Source organism: Xenopus laevis, chromosome 1L (genome assembly GCF_017654675.1).
Source record: "Xenopus laevis strain J_2021 chromosome 1L, Xenopus_laevis_v10.1, whole genome shotgun sequence".
Taxonomy (NCBI): Eukaryota; Metazoa; Chordata; class Amphibia; order Anura; family Pipidae; genus Xenopus; species Xenopus laevis.
The window spans coordinates 31,655,270-31,679,774 of record NC_054371.1 but is presented as its reverse complement, the minus strand read 5'-3'; the positions used below and the strand labels follow the sequence as shown (position 1 = coordinate 31,679,774).

The 24,505-nt window shown below is 37.1% G+C and overlaps 1 protein-coding gene across 17 annotated transcripts in view; it reads right to left on the bottom strand.

Annotated features, from left to right (window-relative positions):
• The window catches only part of LOC108698051 (slit homolog 2 protein), a 198,125-nt gene that overhangs the window by 10,423 nt on the left and 163,197 nt on the right, over nucleotides 1-24,505 (bottom strand). For 6 of the 17 annotated variants that reach the window (XM_041588212.1, XM_041588217.1, XM_041588216.1 and 3 more), the window contains 18 exons: nucleotides 22,588-22,731; nucleotides 21,981-22,124; nucleotides 19,794-19,960; nucleotides 18,459-18,591; nucleotides 16,583-16,651; nucleotides 15,807-15,878; nucleotides 14,960-15,031; nucleotides 14,375-14,446; nucleotides 13,588-13,751; nucleotides 12,738-12,770; nucleotides 11,604-11,728; nucleotides 11,389-11,486; nucleotides 9,605-9,744; nucleotides 9,044-9,070; nucleotides 5,588-5,681; nucleotides 5,146-5,283; nucleotides 3,639-3,879; nucleotides 1,621-1,751 (listed from right to left, as the gene is read on the bottom strand). In XM_041588212.1, coding sequence (XP_041444146.1) covers nucleotides 1,621-1,751; nucleotides 3,639-3,879; nucleotides 5,146-5,283; nucleotides 5,588-5,681; nucleotides 9,044-9,070; nucleotides 9,605-9,744; nucleotides 11,389-11,486; nucleotides 11,604-11,728; nucleotides 12,738-12,770; nucleotides 13,588-13,751; nucleotides 14,375-14,446; nucleotides 14,960-15,031; nucleotides 15,807-15,878; nucleotides 16,583-16,651; nucleotides 18,459-18,591; nucleotides 19,794-19,960; nucleotides 21,981-22,124; nucleotides 22,588-22,731 — 2,064 coding nt within the window. The remainder of the gene's footprint in view (nucleotides 1-1,620; nucleotides 1,752-3,638; nucleotides 3,880-5,145; nucleotides 5,284-5,587; nucleotides 5,682-9,043; nucleotides 9,071-9,604; nucleotides 9,745-11,388; nucleotides 11,487-11,603; nucleotides 11,729-12,737; nucleotides 12,771-13,587; nucleotides 13,752-14,374; nucleotides 14,447-14,959; nucleotides 15,032-15,806; nucleotides 15,879-16,582; nucleotides 16,652-18,458; nucleotides 18,592-19,793; nucleotides 19,961-21,980; nucleotides 22,125-22,587; nucleotides 22,732-24,505) is intronic. The other 11 variants (XM_041588248.1, XM_041588263.1, XM_041588260.1 and 8 more) reach the window with 3 other exon arrangements.

Genomic DNA, 24,505 nt, shown 5'->3' with positions numbered 1-24,505 from the left:
GCATTATAAGCACACATAGCCCCCAATAACACTTTTGTTGAAGTCTAATATACCAATTATGTCTCTAATTCAAACTTACTCTTGAATAAAATTACATACACAGAACAATAAGCTCCCTATTAGTGACACAGTGCTGTGCAGTTCTGGTGGTAAGTGGCCAAGGGACCGGAATGGTAGAAAGAGATGCCCAGGAAAATGGCAGTGATAAGAGATTTCTAGCTATCAAAATATGGCCATTACGTACCAATTAAAGTCAAACACAAAAGCGTTTCTATGTTGGATAGGCAACCTTGTACCATGGATAGCTGTCAGTTTGTCTGGAAATGTAAGAATATTCCATTGCCATACATCTGTAAATGTTTCTACCAAGCACATGTATGTTAGTGCTAGCCTAGGAACTTAAACGCTTGAATAACTTTGCAGGTTCATTAAAATCATATTTAAATGTTTTCCCAGAGAACAGAAGAATGAAAAACCCTCTGTGTTCTTAATGTTCCTTTAAAGCCACGATGACCTATACTAGGCATGATCAGATCATTGCAGGCTTCGGCTGGAAGGAATTCGGCCAGTTCTGACCACAGAGCACTAAGAGAAGTTTAACTTGGCTCTTATCCTGCCTCTTATCCTGCCTGGTAGTAATATACAGAATAAAATCAGCATACGTCATTACAATACATAGTTCCAGTTAGAATTTTTGTGTTTTATGCTCTTTCTTGAATACAAGATCATATTCATTGTCATTGTTAAGTGCTACCCAAAACTTGTATCTTCCTGTATAATATGAGTGTTCATTTGCAGCCCCCCAGTGATTTATATTGTGACAGAAAACACTTTTGGAAGGCATATCTAGAAGGTTGATAGTTACTAATGACATTCTTCTGAATGTCTTCTGTACATTGTTTTTTACTAGAAAAATAGGCCTTTTACGGAAAGGTGGTGCTTAAAAGGTGTACAAGGAATAATTAAAGGAGAAATAAACCCCCAATAATAAAAGCCCCTACCTACTATCCTAGATAGTCCCCCCACCCTGCTTCTCCCCCTACCCCGCACAGTTCATTACTCCTGAAAGTGTCCTGAATACATTGCTTAAGTATCGGTGCATAGTAAGCTCAGCGAAGCTCATGGGCACCATTTTCCGGATCTTCGGTCTTCTTTAGGTCCTCTTCCCTTCGGCAATTTGCAGACTTTTTTGGCGCATGCACAGTTGCTACAAACTGGAAGACTGCTCCAGCTGCGCATGCGCCAATACAGCACTCCCTTACAGATCGAAGACCGAAGATCTGGAAGATGGCGCCCATGAGCTCCGCTATGCTTCTTCTGCACCTATACATGAGTACTGTATTCAGGACAATTTCGGGGGTAATAAACTATGTGGAAAAGCAGGATAGGGGCTTTTCTTATTGGGGGTTTTCCTTTAATTATTCCTTTATTGTCTCTTCACCTTGTCAGCTCCACCTTTATTATAAAGGGGTTTAGTTCTCCTTTAAAGACTACACAGACCCATCAGAAATCCAGGCGTATCAGGGTATTTGTTAATATAACTTTATAATCCCGGTTTCATACAAAGCACCAAACAAACACATAACAATGCTCTTTATAGCAGTACTGTAGGTCCCTCACCTGTAAATGGCAGATGCTGGGTTGCTTCCAGTGTCATAACTAACTCTCACTCTCCCACGATACAGTTCCACTGCTACCTGATCCCTGTCACCCTTAAAGAGCACAATCCCACTATCTTCATCAGTAGCAACCTGTTTGTGCAAGAAAATATATGTTGTAAGAAATAATGACTAAATAACAGTATTTTAGATAATTCTGACAATATACAGTACATTGGCATATTGTTCTGCAAAACCTTTATGTATTTAAACAATTTCAACAGCAGACCTGACATACAGGTTTTAGCAGCTGAACTCACAAGTTACAAATGCACCTCTTTTGGTTATTGAGGATTGGGGGGGGTTATAGTTCAGGCACATTTTGGGTACAAGATATACCCCCTTACCAATTAGAGAATACTTAGCTCCAAAAATTGCAGCAGTATATGTTTTCAGTGTGCAGTTAAAGCAAAATATAAGCTATGAACTCATGAACTGCACAATATTCACCATAAAGTAGCATGCCCTTTTTATTTATTCCATGCAGACTTATATCACCATCTGTATGGAGTTAGTTGCAACATGGCTTCTGGAACAACAACAAAGGATGTAAGCTCATGCGGCATCTTTATGTTCTGCTTATGAAACTTTCTGTCTGGGGCAAAGATTTTATTATTGCAACTTTAAAATTACACAAATAGGTGGTAGATCATAAAATTATGCATTGTTTTAATGAATTTACATTGTCTTAATGTGGTCAATAGAAAGTCAGTGATTTGTGATCAGTTTTCTCAGGCTTTATATGCATGTTGTAGTATTGTATCTTCCAAGGAATTGATAATTATTCAAACAGAAAATGCTCAACTAGTTTTGGAATTCTTCGGCACAAACCTACAGGTATGGGATCTGTTATCTGGAAACCCATTATCCAGAATGCTATGAATTACGGAAAGGTCATCTCCCATAGACTCCATTATAATCAAATAATCAAAATTTTCAAAAATGATTTCCTTTTTCTGTGTAATAATAAGACAGTACCTTGAACTAAGATATAATTAATCCTTATTGGAAGCAAATCCAGCCTATTGGGTTTATTCAATGTTTACATGATTTTCTAGTAGACTTAAGGTATGAAGATCCAATTAACTGAAAGAGCCTTTAAGAATGGCTTGGATGATTTTTTGGACAGACATAATATCAAAGGCTATTGTGATACTAAGCTCTATAGTTAGTATAGATATGGGTATATAGAATTTATGTGAAAGTAGGGAGGGGTGTGTGTATGGATGCTGGGTTTTTATTTGGAGGGGTTGAACTTGATGGACTTTGTCTTTTTTCAACCCAATCCAGAAAACCCCAGGTCCTGAGCATTCTGGATAACAGGTCCCATACCTGTATATGTGTAAAATTATGTTAAACTTAAATCACACAAAAAGAAAAAAGCTTTCCTCAACCAAATCTTTTTGTGTTATCAATTAATAATTAGGAATGGTTGAATGGGAATTTTCCCATTTTCTTTTTGATTTCACTAAAGACCTCCCATAGACACATAAGGGGTCATTTACATCAGAGAAGGCAAGTGCAAGTGCAAAAACTGGTTTCAATCCAACATTTTTTATTTTTGCACGTGAATTTGTGTTGCTGAATTTCTGCAGGTCTCTGCAATCTGTTGTAGAGCATTCTTGCATCTATAACACACTACTCCTGCCTTTAACTATAACTGGAAAAATTCCATTGTTTACATGCATAAAAGTACTGTTTTTAGTAAAGTTTGTACTACATTTTGTGATAGTGGGCACTACCAGTCTCACAGTAGTAAAGCCTTGTCCAGGAGGGGAAAAAAAGTAGAGGAATGTGTCTAGTTTTCCCTTTCTCAGCAAAATGAACAGTGTTGCATTGTTTCTTTATTGTACAACTGTCTGCATTGTATATGAATCATGCCCAAACTTTTCCATTGGTTCAGAAGGTTACATAACATTCTAATCTTAGTAATGCTTCCTTCAGTATTTATTAATACAGTAATTTTCAGACATTCTTTACCTGCAGAGTGATGTTGGCCTGAGTGCGGATCTTTGTTGAAGGAATTTGGAGAAACGAGTCTTTGTTCACAAAATTTACGCTGACTAGTTTTTCACATTTGTTTCCTTGATAGCCGGGCAAGCACTGGCACAAAGGGTCATTCCCTTTCACAATGCATTGGGCTCCATTTTGACATTCGAAGTTGTCACAAGGACTTGTGCGAGGTAACACCATCGGTGGCGCTGATTCACAGAACAAGCCACTGTAAATATAAAATAGTTGCACTGTTATCATGAAGAGAATGAGCAAATTAATAAACTATGAGCAAGACATTGCTAGATTATTCTATGTGGCTATTGATACTCTAAGAAGGTGAAGAATTCTTTATTCATTGGATATAGTTATGTGCTTTGTTGAGACCAACTCCAATATAAACCTTTTTTTCTAAAATTAAGAGGGTCCTTATCTCAAGATTAGAGATAGGTTATATATATAGATGCTTTTTAATTGGGAACATATTATCTTCCTTTTTACAGGAGCAAATAATAACTCTTCTGGTCAAAAACAGATAGGGGCAAATTCACTATGCGCCGAAGCGCCTAAAGCTAGCGTCAATTCGCTAGCGTTGGGCATTTTCGTTACTTCGCAAATCCACCAACGAACACTGGCGTAAATTCGCTAGTGTTACTTAGCACCCTTACGCCTGGCGAATTTGGCAACGGACGTAACTACGCAAATTCACTAACGCGCGCATTGTACTGAACGCTACCTTTTACACTAGACTTCCTTCGCCACCTCAGACCAGGCGAAGCGCAATAGAGTAGATAGGGATTTCTTCAAAAAAAGTTAACATTTTTTCTAAGTCCCAAAAAATGCTGGCGTTTTTTCTATATTATGGGTGATAGGCTGAAAAAGAGGGGCTCCCCTCCTTCCCCCCTACATTTCCTAACTCATGGCAACTTAACTATACAGTGGGCACATGTGTAGGGCAAAATAAAAATGTTATTTGATGTTTTCAAGGTTTCCCAGGCATTTGTAGTGCTGCTACATATTACTCCATTGAAATTTGAATTTGGCGCCGTATGCAAATTAACCATCGCTAGCGTAACTTCGCTTCGATTAGCGACTCAACGCTAGCGCAACTTCACAGCCTTATGCTACCCCTGAGCGCAACTTCAGATTTTAGTGAATTTGCGAAGCGCTGGCGAAACTACGCCTGGCGAAGTGTGGCGAAGTTACGCCTGGCGCAACTACGAATCTTAGTGAATGTCCCACATAAACTCAAGTAGAGCAGATAAAGACTTAATTTGAGGGCTGCATTGATGTGGTCCATAACTGACTGCTATGTGCCCGCCCCGCCATGACCTGATTGCTGGTCTAGGGTCCAAATGTTCTGATCAACCTGATTTTCCCTGACACTTAGGTATTTGGCAACCTGGTTAAGTCAACAAATGCTTATATGTGTAAAACATTCAGTGGCTGACCCATCATCACTTTATCCAGTGGATCAAATCATGATCTCACTTACCTGTATCCTTCTGTGCATATACAAGTATAACCATTCACTGCATCAACACAACGGGCTCCGTTTCTGCACTTATTCTCCTGACAATCATCGTAGTCGATATTGCAGTGTTCCCCAATGTATCCAGGTGTACAGTCACATCTGATAAGAAGGAAAACAAGCCTGTAATCTAACCACATTGATCTTCTGCCCTGACAGATACAATATAACAAAAAAATCAGGACTTAGAAAAGTAATGTGACCATTGCTAAAATGTAAATCAGGCAGTGATTCAGAGATAGATGTTGGGTGCCTTTATTGGATTCTGGTGTAATATATTAAAGCAGGAATGTCTCCGACTTTACTCAACAGAAGTTAGCAGACTGTTAGAAAGTCACAAGATCAAATCACTATAGTATTCTGTTATAAAGCCAGAAAGGATGTGCTTTTGCAATGCAATGCTTACTTGTATCCTTTCAACATCAGGATGCATTTTGAGTCATGTTGACATGGATTGACATCTTGGGAGCAGAAGTCCAGTTTTTCTTCACAAAGTTCACCTGCAACAGAACAGTTCAATCATATATATGTTGTATCTAAATATCCTCAACATTTATTTTCCAACAGTTCATCAAAGCAAATGTCATACTTTGTGCTCATAGACAGAGAGAATTCAATAGTTAGGTCCTAGTGAGTTTCAATAGTCATGCTGTCCACTGGAAAAATTGGGTGGTAGCTTATTTTAGATACACTGCTATGCCAAATCAGGAGCCCTGGAGTAGTGTAAAGGTGCTGAAAATGCCCATGTGGGTGTAACAAACCCCCGTAGCACCAATGAATATTCTTATCAAGGCTCAACAGCTTAATGGTATAATGTACAATGATCCAATGACGGTGGATAATATGACATTGAACCATTCTCATCAAATTACAATATAGTCACAGCAAACTATGTCTAACCCATATTTTAGACCATGAGATCTCAACTTTTTATCACCCAGGCTGCACATGGCATGACATAGTCATTGTGAAGACTTTAACACCATACATTGGGTTACAGGTGCCTACAAATATGGCTTTTGCATATCATCTAGTTAAAATTATAGTAAAAGTCAATAGAAATTTTTTTATTTGTCATTTGAAGTTAGACATGATGAGCAAGGAATCGAATTAAGTCTCACCAATTTTCCGTAATCGTTACAGGAATTGTATCCATTTCTCTAGTTTTATAGTTCATGTATTTTTCTTTTGTTTTTGTTTATTACTTTTGTATTGTATATATTGACTGTATTATAGAACACATAGGGGCCGATTCACTAAGCTCGAGTGAAGGATTCGAATGAAAAAACTTCGAATTTCGAAGTATTTTTTGGGTACTTCGACCATCGAATTGGTTAAATTCGTTCGAATTCGAACGAAATCGAACGAATCGAACGAAAAATCGTTCGACTATTCGACCATTCGATAGTCGAAGTACTTCCCCTTTAAAAAAAACTTCGACCCCCTACTTCGGCAGCTAAAAGCTACCGAAGTCAATGTTAGCCTATGGGGAAGGTCCCCATAGGCTTGCCTGTGATTTTTTGATCGAAGGATTTTCCTTCGATCGTTGGATTAAAATCCTTCGAATCGTTCGATTCGAAGGATTTAATCGTTCGATCGAACGAAAAATCCTTCGATCGTTCGATCGCAGGATTAGCGCTAAATCCTTCGACTTCGATATTCGAAGTCGAAGGATTTCAATTCGAGGGTCGAATTTCGAAGTATTTTTAACTTCGAAATTCGACCCTTAGTGAATCGGCCCCTAACTCTCCCAGCCCTGCCGTGCTGTATCTTAAAATTTGCAAGAGATACGCCGGATAGAATAACAAGTGGGAGAAGATTTGCATATTGAATTAATTACAGTGACAAAACTGCTGCCTAAAAAATCTACATATGTCTCATTAACAAAATATAAATATATTTCCGTAGGCTCAGAAGAATATACAATCAGGACTTCATTTATCAAAATAAATGTTCGGCTCAGAAAAAAATTAAACACTCAGGTTTGCATTAAGAGCATAAATATTAAGATTCCTGTAAAATGTGTTTGTGATGTTATTGCATCTTTTTTTGGGTCCCGTTGTCTGGAAACCTGTTAGACTCTATTTTATCCAAATAATCCAGATTTTTGAAAATGATTTCCTTTTTCTTATAATAAAACAGTACCCTGTACTTTATCCCAAATAAGATATAATTAATCTTTATAGGAAGCAAAATCAGCCTATTGGGGTTATTTAATGTTAACATGTTTTTCTAGTAGACTTAAGGTATGAAGATCCAAATTACACAAAGATCTGTTATCCAGAAAACCCCAGGTTACGAGCATTCTGGATAACAGATCCCATACCTGTAATTGCATTTGTACCCTTTTCATTCCAAGGGCCATCACATTCACTTGGAAATGTGACAGTGGCACAAGTCGCAATGACAAGTTACATTGTGGTCCTTATATACTGTAAGGGGTATATACTGATTATGGATCCCTTTGTTGGACTATACCTTTTTCTTTTTCTATTTTAGACCAAAGAGCTTATAATCTATTAGGCAAAGGAAACAAAAAGGGGTGGGATATATTTGCATGGTGTGTGAATGTGATAGGGGGGTACAGGGGACAAGTACTAATGTGAATGAAGAAGAAGCTCTACAAAATGATGATTTGATGCTTTCAAGATTTGATGCAGGCCAAGATTGTTATATTATTTATATGTTATAAGAAATTAAAGGCAAAAGTATTCTTGGATGTACTTTTAATAAAATATTGTGCATGTCATCTATCGACCGATCATCATTTCTTAAGATCTGCCTTGTTTAGCCTCTGGATAACCTTCCTATTGCTAATGGGGTCAGTAACATTATAATTATGTCTGAATTGGACATTGTACAGATTCAGAGACCGTAGTATTCCCCTTATAGTATATGAGAACAAGACCCGTTGCATTGTGCAGCTGCTGGGAATTTTAAGGCAGTATGTGGGTCATAAATGGACCCCCTAGTGTATGAAAGTAAATGTGAATCCTAGAGATAGCTGTAATAGGTTTTATTTGCTGGACAGTCATATACCATTAACTCAACACCTTGCGGGTTATATGCTAAACCTCAAATTTATATGGCCAGGCTTTTTGCGGCAAAAAATTTTGAGTTCAAAATATCTCAAATATCTCAATTTTCGAGTTCAAAATATTCTTTATCTCAGACCTGTCGAGGTCCTGTATAAGTGAATGGGAGAGGCACTAATCTCACTTTTAAGTTATTGTGGTTTGTGCTGGGTTTAGACCAAAAATCTGAAAAATTCAGGGGGTTTTGGGGGGAAAAATTGTGCAATTCGGAAAATACTGTAAGTCCGAAAAATTCGGATGATTCAGGTTTTTGCTCGATTTTATCTGTTTTTTTCCATGATCCAATTAATTCAAGTTTTTTCAATTAATAAATAAGGCCAAATCAGGTATGGAAGTTTGGTTGTGGTTTTTTTTAAATAAAATAATGAAAAAAATTTTGAGTTTAGTAAATAACCCCCTTATATCACTATTTTCAAAAACACAATACATATGCTATATTTAGGAATAGCAGTTACACTGTGAAGGTCAGTCAAATCTTCTTTAAATAGTAGTGAGTGCAAAATATCCACTTCAAGTCAAGTATATATAGAGCCATACACATATAGCCAAAGGGAGAATGTAGCATATGATGTGACTTTGAGTGTGCAAATGAGCTCAATTACTTGCACACCCCTTTACTAACCAGCAGCCATTCATAGTACCATGCACATGTCATGTAAAAATTTTGCTAAAAAATGCAAAGAAGCACATCAAATAGTTACTACTTCATTGCAAATAGCCTTGACCTTCAGTAGAAAAAGAAGAAGAAGAAAACGACGATGACTAACCTTTTTCCACCTCATTCAAGTTAGCAGCTTGCGCAACAAAGACAGAAGAGACAAGATACATATGTGTTCATTGGGAAAACACCACGCACAGCACATTAAGCCAACAAACAAGTACAAAGACTTGGAAGCATTTACAGTAATGACACTACGCAGAGCAAAACTTATGTTATCTACAAATAAAATATACTGGAAGGACTGACGTTGGAATAAGCGTAGTGGCCAACTAAAGATATGATGCGCCTTAAAAACTGCACAAAACAAAAATATCTACGTCCAAAATGCACACATATAATTGTGACGGCTGAAAACGACCCTGAACGGGTAATATGTAAGATAGTAAATGACCTGAAACTGTAATGATTGTTTGTACATTAAGCACATTCATATGTACATGGATAATGTCTTTAATGTGAATGCTTGGGTACAAAATAAACTGTAGAACAATCTGCTTTCTTTTAGAGAGAGGAAGAACCTAGGATCTGCAAAAACCTTATTCAGTTCTAGATGGTGCATCATTTTTCTTCCCTTCATACACAATATTTGTTCTCATGGCGTTCTCACCTGTGTATTCCAGTGGGCAATGGCACGTGTAATTGTTAATGCCGTCGACACAAGTAGAATTATTCTCGCAGTCATTATCTTCACAGTCGTCAATGTTGACCTCGCAGTTTTCACCTTCAAATCCATCGGCACAAGCACACCTTTAACATTTAATAGCAAACGAGAAAGTCAACATCATTTCTAGTTCTAAATTAATAAATTACATTATTATTATTATTATTATTGATCGAGTAGCTCAGTGTTTTTAGACCCAATAGGGATGCATCACCTCTGAGTACTATGATTGAAAGTTTTTAGTTATTTTAGTGACTTTATTATATATTCCCTATAGAAGTAGCTCTGCAGGGGGGACAAAAAAATGGGCATCCCTAGAATGCCTCCAGCTTGTGCGTCATTTAGATGCTACATTGTGTTGGGGGCCACAACACACTGGGGAGACCTGGACTTACTGCCTGCTTATAGAGGTCATTAAGGGGATCTCTTGCTCCCCTGATGGTGTTGCACGCCACACCTTGTGCCAATCCCACAAAAACAAGTGCCCTGCGTGGATGGGCCAAAAGGGGAGCAATATTATGAACGTTAGCTATTCATGTATGGGAAGACAGAACAATGTGTACTCTACTCTTACTCCTTTGTACTCTACATACTGTTCTTCCTAAACCACCCCAACCTTTAATTCTAGGTAAGCCTTCTTACTTGCCTGGCCTCACAACCTTGGAACAGTTTTTTCTTCATCATCCCTGTTCTAGTGCTACATTCTCCAATAACCTTCTCCATAATTGTGTCTATTTTAGCATTTAAGACACTACTAATGTGAAAAACAAATCCGCTCTTTCTTGAAAAATTTCTTTACACATAAAATTTGTACATTTTGGAAATGACTCTTTTTTCATTACTTATCGCTTACTATTGAATGCAAAACAATAACGATAACATTAACATGTTATTTAGACAAACATAAAAGTAAAATTTTTTACGATACCTCTAACTTCAGAATTATTGCTAAATGAGATTCAAAGGAAAGTATTTCATTAATGCAGCTAATAGCTTAACAAGCTTAATGGATAGATTAGCATTCCAAAGTGAATGTATCCGCATCGTTTCTATGAAGGGGTTTCATTCATTTTTCATATAACATGCTGAGTGTAATTTCATTTTTGATTAAATAATCTTGCATTAGGAATAATGACAGAGTGTTGGTCTGCTACTATAGTGACAGAAATCAAATGGTTCATTAACCTTTCTTTTAAAGCTCTAAGGCCATGATTTAGATTTAACATGTACGTGGTAAATTTCCAGCGTTCCTAAGTGCACTTGTTAAACCTTAGATGTTTCTAGAAGCTGCCAGCCTCATAAATATCAGCTATCTGTGTCTGCTCAAACAACATATCTTTGCAAAAAGCCACATTTCAACATATAGAAATCCAATTTTGGAATTATTTCAGCAAAATTATTATAATAAACGGCCGGAGACTAAAGCAACTTTTTGTAAGACTTGCATGCAAAGAAAGAGTGTATGTGATGATCGGTTCCAATCTTGGTTTGATGTATCGTCGGGGCATAGAGAATGGTGAATGGTGTTATTCTTATGTGAGTGGGAGCACACAACTTAGAAGGAACATTGTGCCAGCTCTAGTAAAATGAAAACAAGTCTCACAAATGCATTTTAAGATCTGTCATGAAAATGTCCTTTTAGAACAATGGAGAACATAAAATGAGTTTTATGTATATTAGTGATATCAGAGTCACCAATGAAAATACATGTGTTTCATATAGTTACATACCAGAAGCCTTCTTTGTCTCCTTCCTTCAAATGGCAGGTACCACCATTATGACATGGGTTACTTATGCAAGCATGGATTGGTACATCACAGTCTTGCCCCTAAAAATGTACAATTGTTACCCAAAAAGCCACAGACAGTGGTATAATGTAAGGGAAGAGTATTTAAACATGAAGAGGAAAAGAGTTTGAGATAGAATGAGCTTTTAAATTAAATACCTTAAAGCCATAGGGGCATGTGCATCGGTAGAATTCTACAGGATCATTGTTACAGGTGCCATCGTTTTTGCAAGGATTTGATAAGCAGGGGTTACATTTAGCAAGAATGTTAACATCAACAGGCCCTGCAAGACAAAAACAGAATATCTGATCTTATGCTGTCTTATAACGACAATGATAGCAACAAATACGAATATTTTTCTTGAGAATTTGTAAAGTAATCTAAAAAAATTAAAAAAAAGTCTTCATAGGACCTTACTGCTGAGTTTTAAAACTCACAGTTCATAAATTAAAAAACAAACAAACAAATTTTAGATATTAAAAAAAAGACCAGGGTAAATCCCAGTAATAAAATTATTATATATATACATATTATACATTTATATTAAGGGCCCATTGTATAATGTAATACATTTGTAAAAACTGCTTCAATTTAGTGTTTTTTTTTAACTTGTAATTTGTAGACAAAGTTTTATTTTCTACACATATCAAATGCTTTTCACTTTTGAGCATTTTTACTAAAAGTAAATAAATAAAAAAAATCAAAGCTGTTTTAACTCAAATCCAATCACGTCCTCAAACAGTATTTAATAATATTTTGGCGAAGTCTTTAAAATTCTCTCAAAATAATTGTGTTCCAGAAACTTTTTATAACTACAAAACTTCCAGTACTATTTTATACTATAATTGTTTATTTAAAAAAAAAACAACAACTTTTTTATTGCCTAAAACAGGATTCTTATTTTTAAAGTTAACAAAGTCCAAGATTTATGATGTCATATTTGTGGGCCACCATCTGGTCTACAATTCCCAGGATTCTCAGCCAACTAGATACTGACTGGAGTGGCTGGGAGTTGTAATCCACAGAGGCTGGGGGATTTGCAAATTCAACATCAAGGGATAAGACACAGTAATATTCACCAGACTGGGGCATTTCATATCTTTCTTTCAAGGGGTAGGGTGTAGGAGTTTTTTTTGCCATCGCACAATGTGATTGATAAGAAAATAAGACAGAGACCAGGATAAAGCATGCAAGTCAGAGACCAAGATTCCATATTTAAACATGAAAGGAAGGTCAGAAGGATTGACTTGTACATCTACTGCTTCTTGACGCAAGGGAGCGTATGCCCTTACCTGCGATGGGAAAACCACAAGGCCCTGGAATTTCTAGAGTAAGGATTATGGCAAAGTCGAAAGTAAAAGATTGAAAGGCTGTTAGAAGACTTAGCACATATAATAAGTATACACAGTGAGAAACACATGGCAAGCAAGATAACCAGAAACACTCGCTTTCATCATTCTACAATTTAGATAATGATAGCAAATGACTGGTTGCCTTTGGTTACATATCATAAACAAGACAGAGAAGCATGAACATAGCCCAATATAGGCAGCGGCTGATGACATTTGTATTGAATATATTTCTTGCGTACATCTGTCTTGGGGTTTTGTCCACAAAATAGGGGAGTGTATCCATCCAAAACTGTGCTACACATTCCATTGTGACAGATGATGGTGTTTTAACAAGTTAACAGCCTGTACCACTTTAAAGTTGCAAAATGGAAAATGCTGCTATAAAAAAATAATAGTAGATCTGTTTCTTTTCTGAAGGCTAGTTTGAGGCTGTGGCATGCAAACAATTAAGCCATTTCATGGCCACAGGCAGTACTTTACTCCATAAGATGAGCGTGTAGAATAATCACCATGTGACTAATTAAATTTCAGGAGAAAGTGAAAATGAGAGCATACAGCTCTGTTCATAAAAACATTGAGCTACAATACTGCTATGTGGGGCCACAATGCAGGCCCATGGAATACGTACATTTTTGCTGCTTCTATTTGATAAAAAAACCCTAACATTGCAATTATTTCAAGACTATTTCCTCGTGCGTAAAGCTTTTGCACGCTTCTGCAGAAATCCAGTATTCACTGATTCTATGGCCAATTTGATTACCAAATAATAAAAATGGCAGCACAATCTTACCATTGCAGGTGAACTTTTTGGAGGGGGTGGTGAGGAGGAGCTTATCCGCCATTTCTCCAGGACCAGAGCACCTTGCAATCCCAGGTTCTTTGTATTCTGACTTCACCCAGTCGGAAAGCCACTGCATATTGCAGTCACAATACAGAGGATTCGCCCCAATAGCTCTAAAAGAGGTGGTACAAATGTATTTGGTTACGAAAAGTCTAGGCTGGATCAATAACAGACACTCACAAATGACTCTGCATGCTAGAGATATAAACAACCCAAACACTGGAACATCCCCTCAAAATACTGTACATTCATTTTTAGTGATGGGCGAATTTATTCGCCAGGCGCGAATTCACAACAAATTTCTGCGTTTTGGCACCGCCAAATAAATTTGTGACTTTGCCCTGAAAATTTGCGATGCCAGTGACAAGTAAACGCATGCCCTTTGATGCTCAATTTTGCCGCCAATGCCAAAGTTTGCATTTCGCAAATATTTTGCCTGATTCGCAAATTTCTTGGCAAATCGAAACGGGATCAATTTGCCCATCATTATTCATTTTCTAAGGGGTATCAGTGCTCGGCTTAGCCAGTTACGTTTTTATAAATAATCTATTGAGGTTTGACTTGCTGTAGTTAAATTTTTCCTTCTGCAAAGAAGACCTCATATAGCTAGCTGTAAGCAATGGAGCAACTGTGTATTTTGGATAGGGTTTAGCCCGCCAGATTGTTTTTGTATCTTTTAAATGACCCTCTATTTCACTACTAGCATCAGTTTCTACAAAAATGAACACAGCCTTACAGATGTGACAGGGCAGAAAGATCACTGAATACTCCTTCAGGTATAGCAGAGACGTCATTGCCGTGCAAGGATCTATAAGAGCAGAAACAGACACATATTAGTAACATATAGATGCCTGTAGCATTGATTATTTTGCCACCCACTGCTTTTTTGGAGTGCATCATATTTGCATTTGGGGGTATTTTAAGAGGAACAATCATTTTATTTCTGGTAAAAGGATATGATACTGATGTTTCCGATTTCTCAAAATAACACCTCTGCTTACTCAGTGCTACCTCCATCAAACTAATATCGTAATATACTAAAGGGATACTGGCACCATTACAAAAAATGTATCCCTAGACCTGATTTTCTAGATGGGACTTTCTTCCCAAAACAATAATTGTATGAAATTTTCAGGTCGAAGACAAAAATTTTACTTCCTATGCATCTTCATGAGTTGGCTTTGGAAGTCTGGATGGTTATCTAACCAAAATTGCTCTGTTTTGAGGAAAGTTTAATGATGTCAATATCCCTTAAAGGAATGTAGAACTCTACAGAAATGCATGCTTTCCAGAAACAGTTGCAGGGATACATGATACTCACAAAAGTCTCAGAGACTTCAGCCCATCAAAGGCCCGAAGTGGAATGCACCTTAGACGATTATAACTAAGAATCCTAAAAGAAAGGAGCAAAGTTAATAGTAAGGACAGACTTATGCACACAGACCTTCTGTTGTTGTTAGTTAATAGCACACCCCCATTATGAATTTAAAAAGCTACACAAGTACATGAAAAAAAGCCACCTTAAAGGGGACCCGTCACCCAAAACAATTATTCAAAATCCTATTTTATCACATTAGTCAAGCAAAATGAACTTTAATTACACTGTATAAATTATTTGAATCTTGTTTCCTTCAGTCTGGGAATTCAAAATGATAGCAAGCAGGCAGCAGCCATTTTGTGGACACTGTTTTTAAGGAAAGCCTTGCATCATCTCAGAATCTTGTTTGTGCACCAGAATGGGGGACTCGATGTCCATCCCCATGCCCTGGCTGCACAATTAAATGGTAAAGAGAACGGAGGAATGTGGGGAGAGCAGTGACATCTAGGAAGTGCTGAATGGAAAGTGAAAGTAATTGTCTGCCCCGCCTCTATGCCCATGGCATAGAGGAGGGGCAGACAATATTTGATTGACAGCTGAGATTTTTAAATGAAGTTACAACAGCTATGAATGCTTTAATAAAAAATAGAAATTGGATTTCATGTTTAATTTGAAAAGGACTTTTATTTTACAGATTTTTGTGTCTGGGTGACAGGTCCACTTTAAATGATTATACTGCAAGCCTCTGAGGCAAAAAGTATGCCTAAAGCATTTAAACCTCCCATATAACGGGATCATGTTTTGGCGAAACCCAAAAAAGATTTATAAGGGATTTTCTGTGTGTACTTACAAGGTTAAGAGCTGAGTCATGTTGCTGAAGCTGTGGTTAGAAAGAGTGCTGATTCGGTTGTTGCTCAGGTCGCTATAAAAAAGCACACAGTGTTTGTTAAGCCACTTTCAGTGTGTTACATTTATGAAAAAGATAATTTTCAAAAAGAAAAAGAAAATAAGTGAAGGAGAAGTGAATAATAACTATTTTTAATAAGCTTTAGTGGCTATAGGCATATCTATAAGAGCACTAAGTGCAGATAGCAGTGTTGATTGGCATCCTAACTTATGTATCTCAATGACAAACATGTTTGCAGGCCTGGATTTCTGGCAAGGACCAGGGCCGAAGATGGCAAAACAGTAGGGGCAGCATGGTGACTGGCTGCATTCTAAGGAGTGCTAATCATCAGCGCTACAGCACATGCACAATCTCATGTGGGGGGAGGGGTTGCGCACAACGGTGGTGGGTGCTAAGGCCCTTCAGCCTAGGGGAACCCAAGATGGAAATCCAGGCCTGCATGTAATAATGGTATAATCTTAATGGTAATCATGCTTTTTTATCAAAATGTAAATCAGTCACCAGTATATTATTTATCATTGCCTAAAATTGTATAGAGATACAAATGAGAACTTGACTGTCAAATATATCTGCATCCTCGGCTTGGATTGGAAATATAATATGGCAGCTCATGCATTATTTTTTCTATTAATAAGAGATTTACAGTTACATTTAAGAAGATACAAGGTTAGATCAATTTCAAATGACTCCATATTTGGTCTAACATCCATGATACTTACATAAGTGTCAAGTGCTTGAAGTTAGAAAGTTCCTTTGGAACAAGTGGAAACATGTTTCCATCCAAATATCTAAAACACAGAAAACAATGTTAGTTCCAATCTACATTTTTGGACAGATGGAAAAAAACATCTACACAGGACAACGTTCCCCATTCAAAATTGTAATTTTCCCAATGGTCACATTTGTGATCATGTTGTGGTCATGGAACTAACACCACCTTGCAGCAAGCAGGACTGGCTGTAGACAAGCAAACACACTGTTTAATGCAAAGTACTATAACTTCTCTTTAGTAAATATTCTTAAATCTTGACTAATTATGAGTAGAGTAGGGATTTGCAAGAAAACACACACACACGGAAAGTAGTGCAGCTCCCTTTCCATTATCTATAGAACCCCATGCCATTCAAGGTCTGTCATGAGAAGAAGGTACAATATGAAAGTGTAACTCTAGTGTGCAGAACATTCTTTTTTTCTTCTTTGCATATATAATTTATATATGGCATTGCCTTATGACCACTTGAGGTGCTGTTTTTTTACTGTCAAAGTCTCACACCAAGTGGGAATTCCCAATCAATCCTAACCTGACCTCCACTTATTGCCCAGCCAAGTAACTGGGTTGAAGCTACTAGTAGGCAAGGCAATTAAGACCACCAAGGTTCTCCCATAGGACTTTGATGCTCAAAACACTCTGTGTGCCAAGGGCCTGACATTCTATTAAACACCTAACAAACATTCTTCACACTCACCCATGTATTCATATTTTTCTTTCTGTTATGTGAATAATGTTCTCACTATGATGTCAATAAAAAGGATAATAAATATGGAGGCGCCAATACCCATACTTTACAAAGTGGTACAATTAAAGGCCTCTCTCATTATATTAAATCAATTTCAGAGCCTTTCATATGCCTCTTCCTATACAAACAATTGTGGGTTTTTCAGTGGCGTTATTTAAAGTATTATAATGGCATACAAGATTCAAATTTGAATGAAGAATTACATTGCATTCTCTACACTATTGTGTTATTCAAAAGTAACTGCTAATATGCCTTTGTTTTCTTTTGAAAAAACTACCAGTAAGTATATAATGTTAACATAATCAAGCTAATTAAAACAAGCAGAATTTCGCCACAGTATTTATATGAAACTGACCCTGAAACAATTAGACAAGTCAGGGTAAGTCATAAAATCCGCACAACAGCTGGAGGGGCAGAAGGATTCATTGCAAGCGGAAACCATATTTCTTTCGATTATTTTAAGTAATTTCCTTTGAATAACCTCTGCCCTAATTTAAAACACTTTACAGTCCAAATTTGTTAAACAAAATCGCTCTTGGCAATGATTTAACGCACGTAAAATGTTAAATGTATAGCATAATATCACACCCACATAGAAATGACATCCAGACCTTCACCTAGAAAGATATCGGTCTGTATCGTTGCATAGAATAATGAACACATGTAGATGAGAATTTGTGTAAATATTTGCAGAAGCCTCTCTTGAAAAACCCAATAACAAAGACCACACTATGTACAAATTAGATGGCTAAATTGCATTAGTCACTTAAGTTTCCTGATCCATTTTGCAATTGGTCATTGAAAGCCAAATTCAAAAGTCATTGGTTGAACCCTCAATCTTTGGCCTTCAGCTTGGCCAAAAACTGCTAGATATGGCTTGTCATAACATATGTGGCAAGACTGAATTGTTATGTCCCCTAATATTCTGAAGTATATATACTGTATATATATATATATATATATATATATATATATATATATATATATATATATATATATATATATATATATATATATATATATATATATATATATAAATACCTTTAGATTATATCAGTGCTGCAACTGAGATACTTACAATTCTGTGACCTCCTTAGGGATGCCTTTAGGTAAAGACTTCAGTCCCTTGTTACTACACCGAACGACAGTATCTAAACATGTGCACTCGGCAGGGCAGCGAGACAGCGGCGAACAGCTATTGTCTTCATTTCCTGGCATTGGAATACAAAACATGGACTGAGAACAGTGGTTCATTCTTAGAAAATGCAGTAGTGTATCTCTTATATTTAAATTTGATATGCTTTGGCGAGTACAGGGGGGCTGCAGGAAACTAGTGTTTAAAAAGTGTATAGTATAGAAAAGTGATTTTTACATGTATCATGTATCTTTCATAATATAAGATCCAACCCCCTGTGAGCAGGTGTGTCACAGCTTAAAGGGATACTGTCATGGGAAAACATGTTTTTTTTCAAAATGAATCAGTTAATAGTGCTGCTCCAGCAGAATTTTGCACTGAAATCCATTTTTCAAAAGAGCAAACAGATTTTGTTATATTCAATTTTGAAATCTGACATTGGGCTAGACATATTGTCAATTTCCCAGCTGCCCCAGTCATGTGACTTGTGCTCTGATAAACTTCAATCACTCTTTATTGCTGTACTGCAAGTTGGAGTGATATCACCCCCTTCCCCACCCCCAGCAGCCTAACAACAGAACAATGGGAAGGTAACGAGATAGCAGCTCCCTAATACAAGATAACAGCTCCCTGGAAGATCTAAGAACAGCACTCAATAGTAAAATCCAGGTCCCACTGAGACTAATTCAGTTACATTAACTGGAGAAATAACAGCCTGCCCAGAAAGTAGTTCCATCCTAAAGTGCAGGCACAAGTCGCATGACTGGGGCAGCTGGAAAACTGACAAAATGTCTAGCCCCATGTCAGATTTCAAAATTGAACGCTGAGTGGAATGATGTTTCATTTGTTATTAACCTTCCAAAAACTTTTACAGAATCAATCATCAAGACTGTGTTAGTGCCACCAGTAATGCTTGCTCACTGGTCCCTTTTTATGAATTGTGTTGGCATGGCAGTCTTTTTAGTATATGATGGTTAAGGGCTTCCCAATAAAGATGTCATATAATATTATCAGGTGGTTAGAAAACAATTAATAACACATAGTTTGGCAGCGGTTATTTATTTCTAGTCACATTTTCATGTTTCATCACAGACCAGACAAACTCAGCAAGAATATAATGTGGGACCATATTGGTTGGCAAAAGCATTGGCATTAGTCAAGACTGGCATTAGCACTCAAATGTACACAGCTAGAAGAGTCTTCAAGTTAAAGGGAAGTGTAAATCTGATGGTTCTGGAGATAACGGCATTAAGAAATGTAAGGCTAGAGGAAACTTACCATCATCACAAGTAAAATCTTGTATAGCCACGTCCTGGATCGGAATTTCTTTAAGAAAGTAGGGCTTTTGACATCGAGGGTTTCCTGTGACAATGCGTTTCTTCCTAAGCCAGTCACCCAACCAAGCCAGGTGGCAGTTGCAATTGAATGGATTTGCTAAAAGGTTCCTAAATTGAGAGAAAGGGCCACGTTATATTGCAAATCTATTAAAATCATTTTATTTTTTTAATTTTAATGTAAGTTTCTCAACCTAACATTTTTTTCCTGGTGCAACCAACTCTCTCATGCTGTCAGTTGCTGACAGATTTCACATGTTCTGTATGATTCCAGCATGAAATTTGCAATGCAGTACTGGCAAACAGTTGGCTGAGTTTTATTTTTTTTGCAGTGGGAAAATTATGGTATTGGTTTGGAAGCGCATTAATACATAATTTTTATCTCTAAATCCAGAAGAACCAAGCAACAAATTGTACATGTTGATATTAACAACTGTCCCTATTCAGGCATAATGTTGGCAAGTACTGTATGAAAGTGCATTTACAAAATGTTGTGTATAATTATTTTAAATTATGGTGCTGTGTACAGTTTTTAATACATGCTTTATGTACAATTTATCAGGTGCTAGCCAACTCTAATAACAAGAAAGCAACAGTTTTCTGCTGAATTCAAATATGTCTGATTTAGCAAGTTATTTGATTTTCTTGCCAATCTCACTTTCTGTCAAGCTGCACTCCTTTGCCATTGGAGTCATTTCACATAGGGATGGAGGTGGATTACTTTTTATTACTGGATTTTATCTGACAACCTCTGTTTCATTAATTTGTCATCTCTACATTTTCCATCTCACCACTGCTCCAGAGAGCAAGTTTGCAATTTAAACTGACAGACCAGCTGATTACATGCCAGTTATAAAAATGAATTTACTTGCTATTCAGTCTACCTTTGGCATTGCACCATTTCATTCCTGCCTGTTGACAATTCTACCCTTCATAAACATGCCATCTTTAATTTGAGCAAATTAGCTGCAAGGTGTACATTGTCACATTTCATAGAGATACAGTTAGTGTTATGTTTGCCCACATTCCTCAATACAGTTTTTCCCTGTTTGCTGATGAATAATCCATGCACTATGTCCTAGCACAGGTTTTCCTTTATTTTTAACATACAAATATAGGAATTCATTTTGTAACTTCGGGCCTGCAAAATGCATATCTGCTCTTTAAAATGAATAGATGTCTATAGATAGCAAGACATATTATTATATTTCTCAGCAACGGCCAGCAATTCCCTCAAGCACTGTTCAGAATCTAAAGCAAATCAGGTAATGAACATTGAAAGTTACTGTGCTGTAAAAGCTAGAAAAGCATAGGAAATATTTCCAAAAAATTACTTTCTGTAGAGATACGTATTATTTATAATGGCTATCTGTTGTTTGGGGATGCCCTTACTATAAAGTGGCAGGGAGGTCTAAATTTAAAGACCAGTTAGGATAATGACCATTTTATATATTAGATACACTTGAAAACCCAGGTTGAAAGTCCTATGGCAACTATGATGAAATGAATGACTGGTACACCAATATTTTCCAATATCTGTACTCACTTTATGAACTAAAGGGGCCCTGACCCCAAAGGTTGGGTCTTCATGAAGGCATCTGGCCAAATGTTGGACTTGAACTGTGAACATTTAACAAACACTGCTACAGATAGATAAATAAAGAGAGGGGTGTTTTGGTACCCGTTTGCCTCCAATCAGCAACCTAGAAGGCTGTTATCTACCTGGGATATCAGCATCCATATCAGTGTTGGTCTTTACTGTACTAATGAATTTATAAGCAATAATTATAACATATCAAGTGTGCACGCAGATTTCAGATGATCTGCCACCTTCATGTTATTCCATCTCCACTTCGGCGGTACAATTTGTGTTTGTACAACACTATTACATGCTACTTTTCAACCCAGTTTCGGGAGCTACTATGATCATCCGGGGGCTGGAGAAAATAAATATGTCCAAACTTTCGTTTTTTATGTTATATTTATATTATAATATATTTTATATATATCAATATATACACCTGTAGCTGCATTCCTTCATGAAGAATTGTTTCCGACCATCAATATATTGAATATAAAAAAATATATCATACATTCATGACAACTGACAAGTGGAAAGGTCTACACTTACAGCGTAGAGAGAGAATGCAGCGCGTCAAATGCACCTGGAGCCACTGTAGTAATTTGATTGTCATAGAGGGAGAGGAGGCGAACTGAGCTCAGTCCTGTGAAGCTGTCATTATTCACACAGCTAATGCGATTGCTTCTGAGCATCCTAAAAAAAAAAAAGGAACAGATTAACTTTGTTATTGCAAAGACCTGACATATTTATGATACACTCTCAAATTCATTTTCTTCCACTGGTACAGTGGCTGCACAAAGGCAATTACGGTTGTTTCCAGATTATAATTTTTGTTATGGAATACATTTTAAAAATATATTTTTTTCTTTGCACTTCAGTGTCTCTTATTTTACGTATGTCTAAAACAACAAAACTCAATTGAGAGGTGGGTTTCAGATATCATAAGGGTGCTACCACCCTATTGGGATATTTGTATTTTCATTGCACCTTGCTCTGCATCAGAGTGTAGGCTCCTTTAGACCTGGCTGGTTAAATTAATTCTGGAACTCTATGTATAACAATTTCAACAAATGAGTTATAAATAGTCTTTAGCATTATAACACATCTCTACTACAAAGAAAATAATGGAACATATAAAAGAATGTTAAACACTTACAGGGTTTTCAGTCCCTCCAGGCCCTTGAACATCTTATGGCGAACATTTTCCATGCGGTTACTAGTTAGCAATAGCTCATTCACGCCATTAGCACCTTCGAAAGCCCCTTCTTCTATATCTGTTATCTTGTTGTTGCTCAGATTTCTAGAAACAAATATACATGAATAAATGAAAGCAGGAAATGGATCTGGGTGTTAGCTCTGCAGTATAGTAATTAGCAATAGAAAATTACTATACTGCAGAGCTAACACCCAGATAGGTGGATTCACCATATATTTAGCCCAGCCAGATTCAGAGCATTATTTTAAGTTCTTAGGGCTACACTACAACAAACAACAGCAATGATGTCTGATAGCAAGCCTACTAAAACTGCTTAAAGGGATCCTGTCATCGGAAAACATGTTTTTTTCAAAATGCATCAGTTAATAGTGCTACTCCAGTAGAATTCTGCACTGAAATCCATTTCTCAAAAGAGCAAACAGATTTTTTTATATTCAATTTTGAAATCTGACATGGGGCTAAACATTTTGTCAATTTCCCAGCTGCCCCATGTCATGTGACTTGTGCCTGCACTTTAGGAGAGAAATGCTTTCTGGCAGGCTGCTGTTTTTCCTTCTCAATGTAACTGAATGTGAGACATGGGTTTTTACTATTGAGTGTTGTTCTTAGATCTACCAGGCAGCTGTTATCTTGTGTTAGGGAGCTGTTATCTGGTTACCTTCCCATTGTTCTTTTGTTTGGCTGCTGGGGGGGGAAGGGAGGGGGTGATATCACTCCAACTTGCAGTACAGCAGTTAAGAGTGATTGAAGTTTATCAGAGCACAAGTCACATGACTTGGGGCAGCTGGGCAATTGACAGTATGTTTAGCCTCATGTCAGATTTCAAAATTGAATGTAAAAAAAATCTGTTTCTTCTTTTGAGAAATGGATTTCAGTGCAGAATTCTGCTGGAGCAGCACTATTAACTGATGCATGTTTTAAAAAAAAAAATTCCCATGACAGTATCCCTTTAAGGGTCAAAGGGCTTAATGGAGATCTGAAAGATACTATTCTTTATAAGTAGTTGAACCAGGCAGAAATATTGTATTAACTTATTGAAAGTGGTGGGTGCTTAGAACTTTACTACTTCTTGTAGAAGTAGCAAAGGCTGAAATCAATGGAACTTAAATATTTTCTAGCACAGACCAGTTCTTGGTATGGTGAATTCAACACTCATTATTCCAAGTGCCGAATACACCATGCTGCATGTGCCCATAGGCTTTTATGTGTGCCAGGCAAAACTAAGTTCCCAAAAGCACACAACAAATTGGGAGCTAGTGTATTATTGCAGGAATTCTGTGCAATCATATGTGTATCTATCTGGATGTAAAGAATGCTTAGCTTTGTTGCACTAGGTCAGTGATCCCCAACCAGTAGCTTGTGAGCAACATGTTGCTCTCCAACTCTTTGGATGTTGCTCCCAGTGGCCTCAAAGCAGGTGTTTATTTTTGAATTCCAGGCTTGGAAGCAAGTTTTGGTTGCATAAAAAAACAGGTGTACTGCCAAACAGAGCCTGCTGTAGGCTGCCAATCCACATAGGGGCTACCAATAGCCAATCACAACCCTTATTTGGAACCACTAAGGGACATTTTTCATGCTTGTGTTGCTCCTCAACTCTTTTTACATCTGAATGTTGCTCACGGTTGAAAAAGGTTGGGGACCCCTGCACTAGATATTGTCAGAGGCTGATATACATATAGAGCTTAATATGTTATTCCAATGGCTTCAACACTCAACTTTGAGTATTTTTTGTGTGCGGCCTTTTAAAAACGAAAGAGTTGGGGGTTAGATTTATGCACCAGTACCAATGTAGCGCCTTGGAAAATGAGCGCTGCTATAGATAACTATCATATCTTTACCAGTATTAAAATATGCTTGC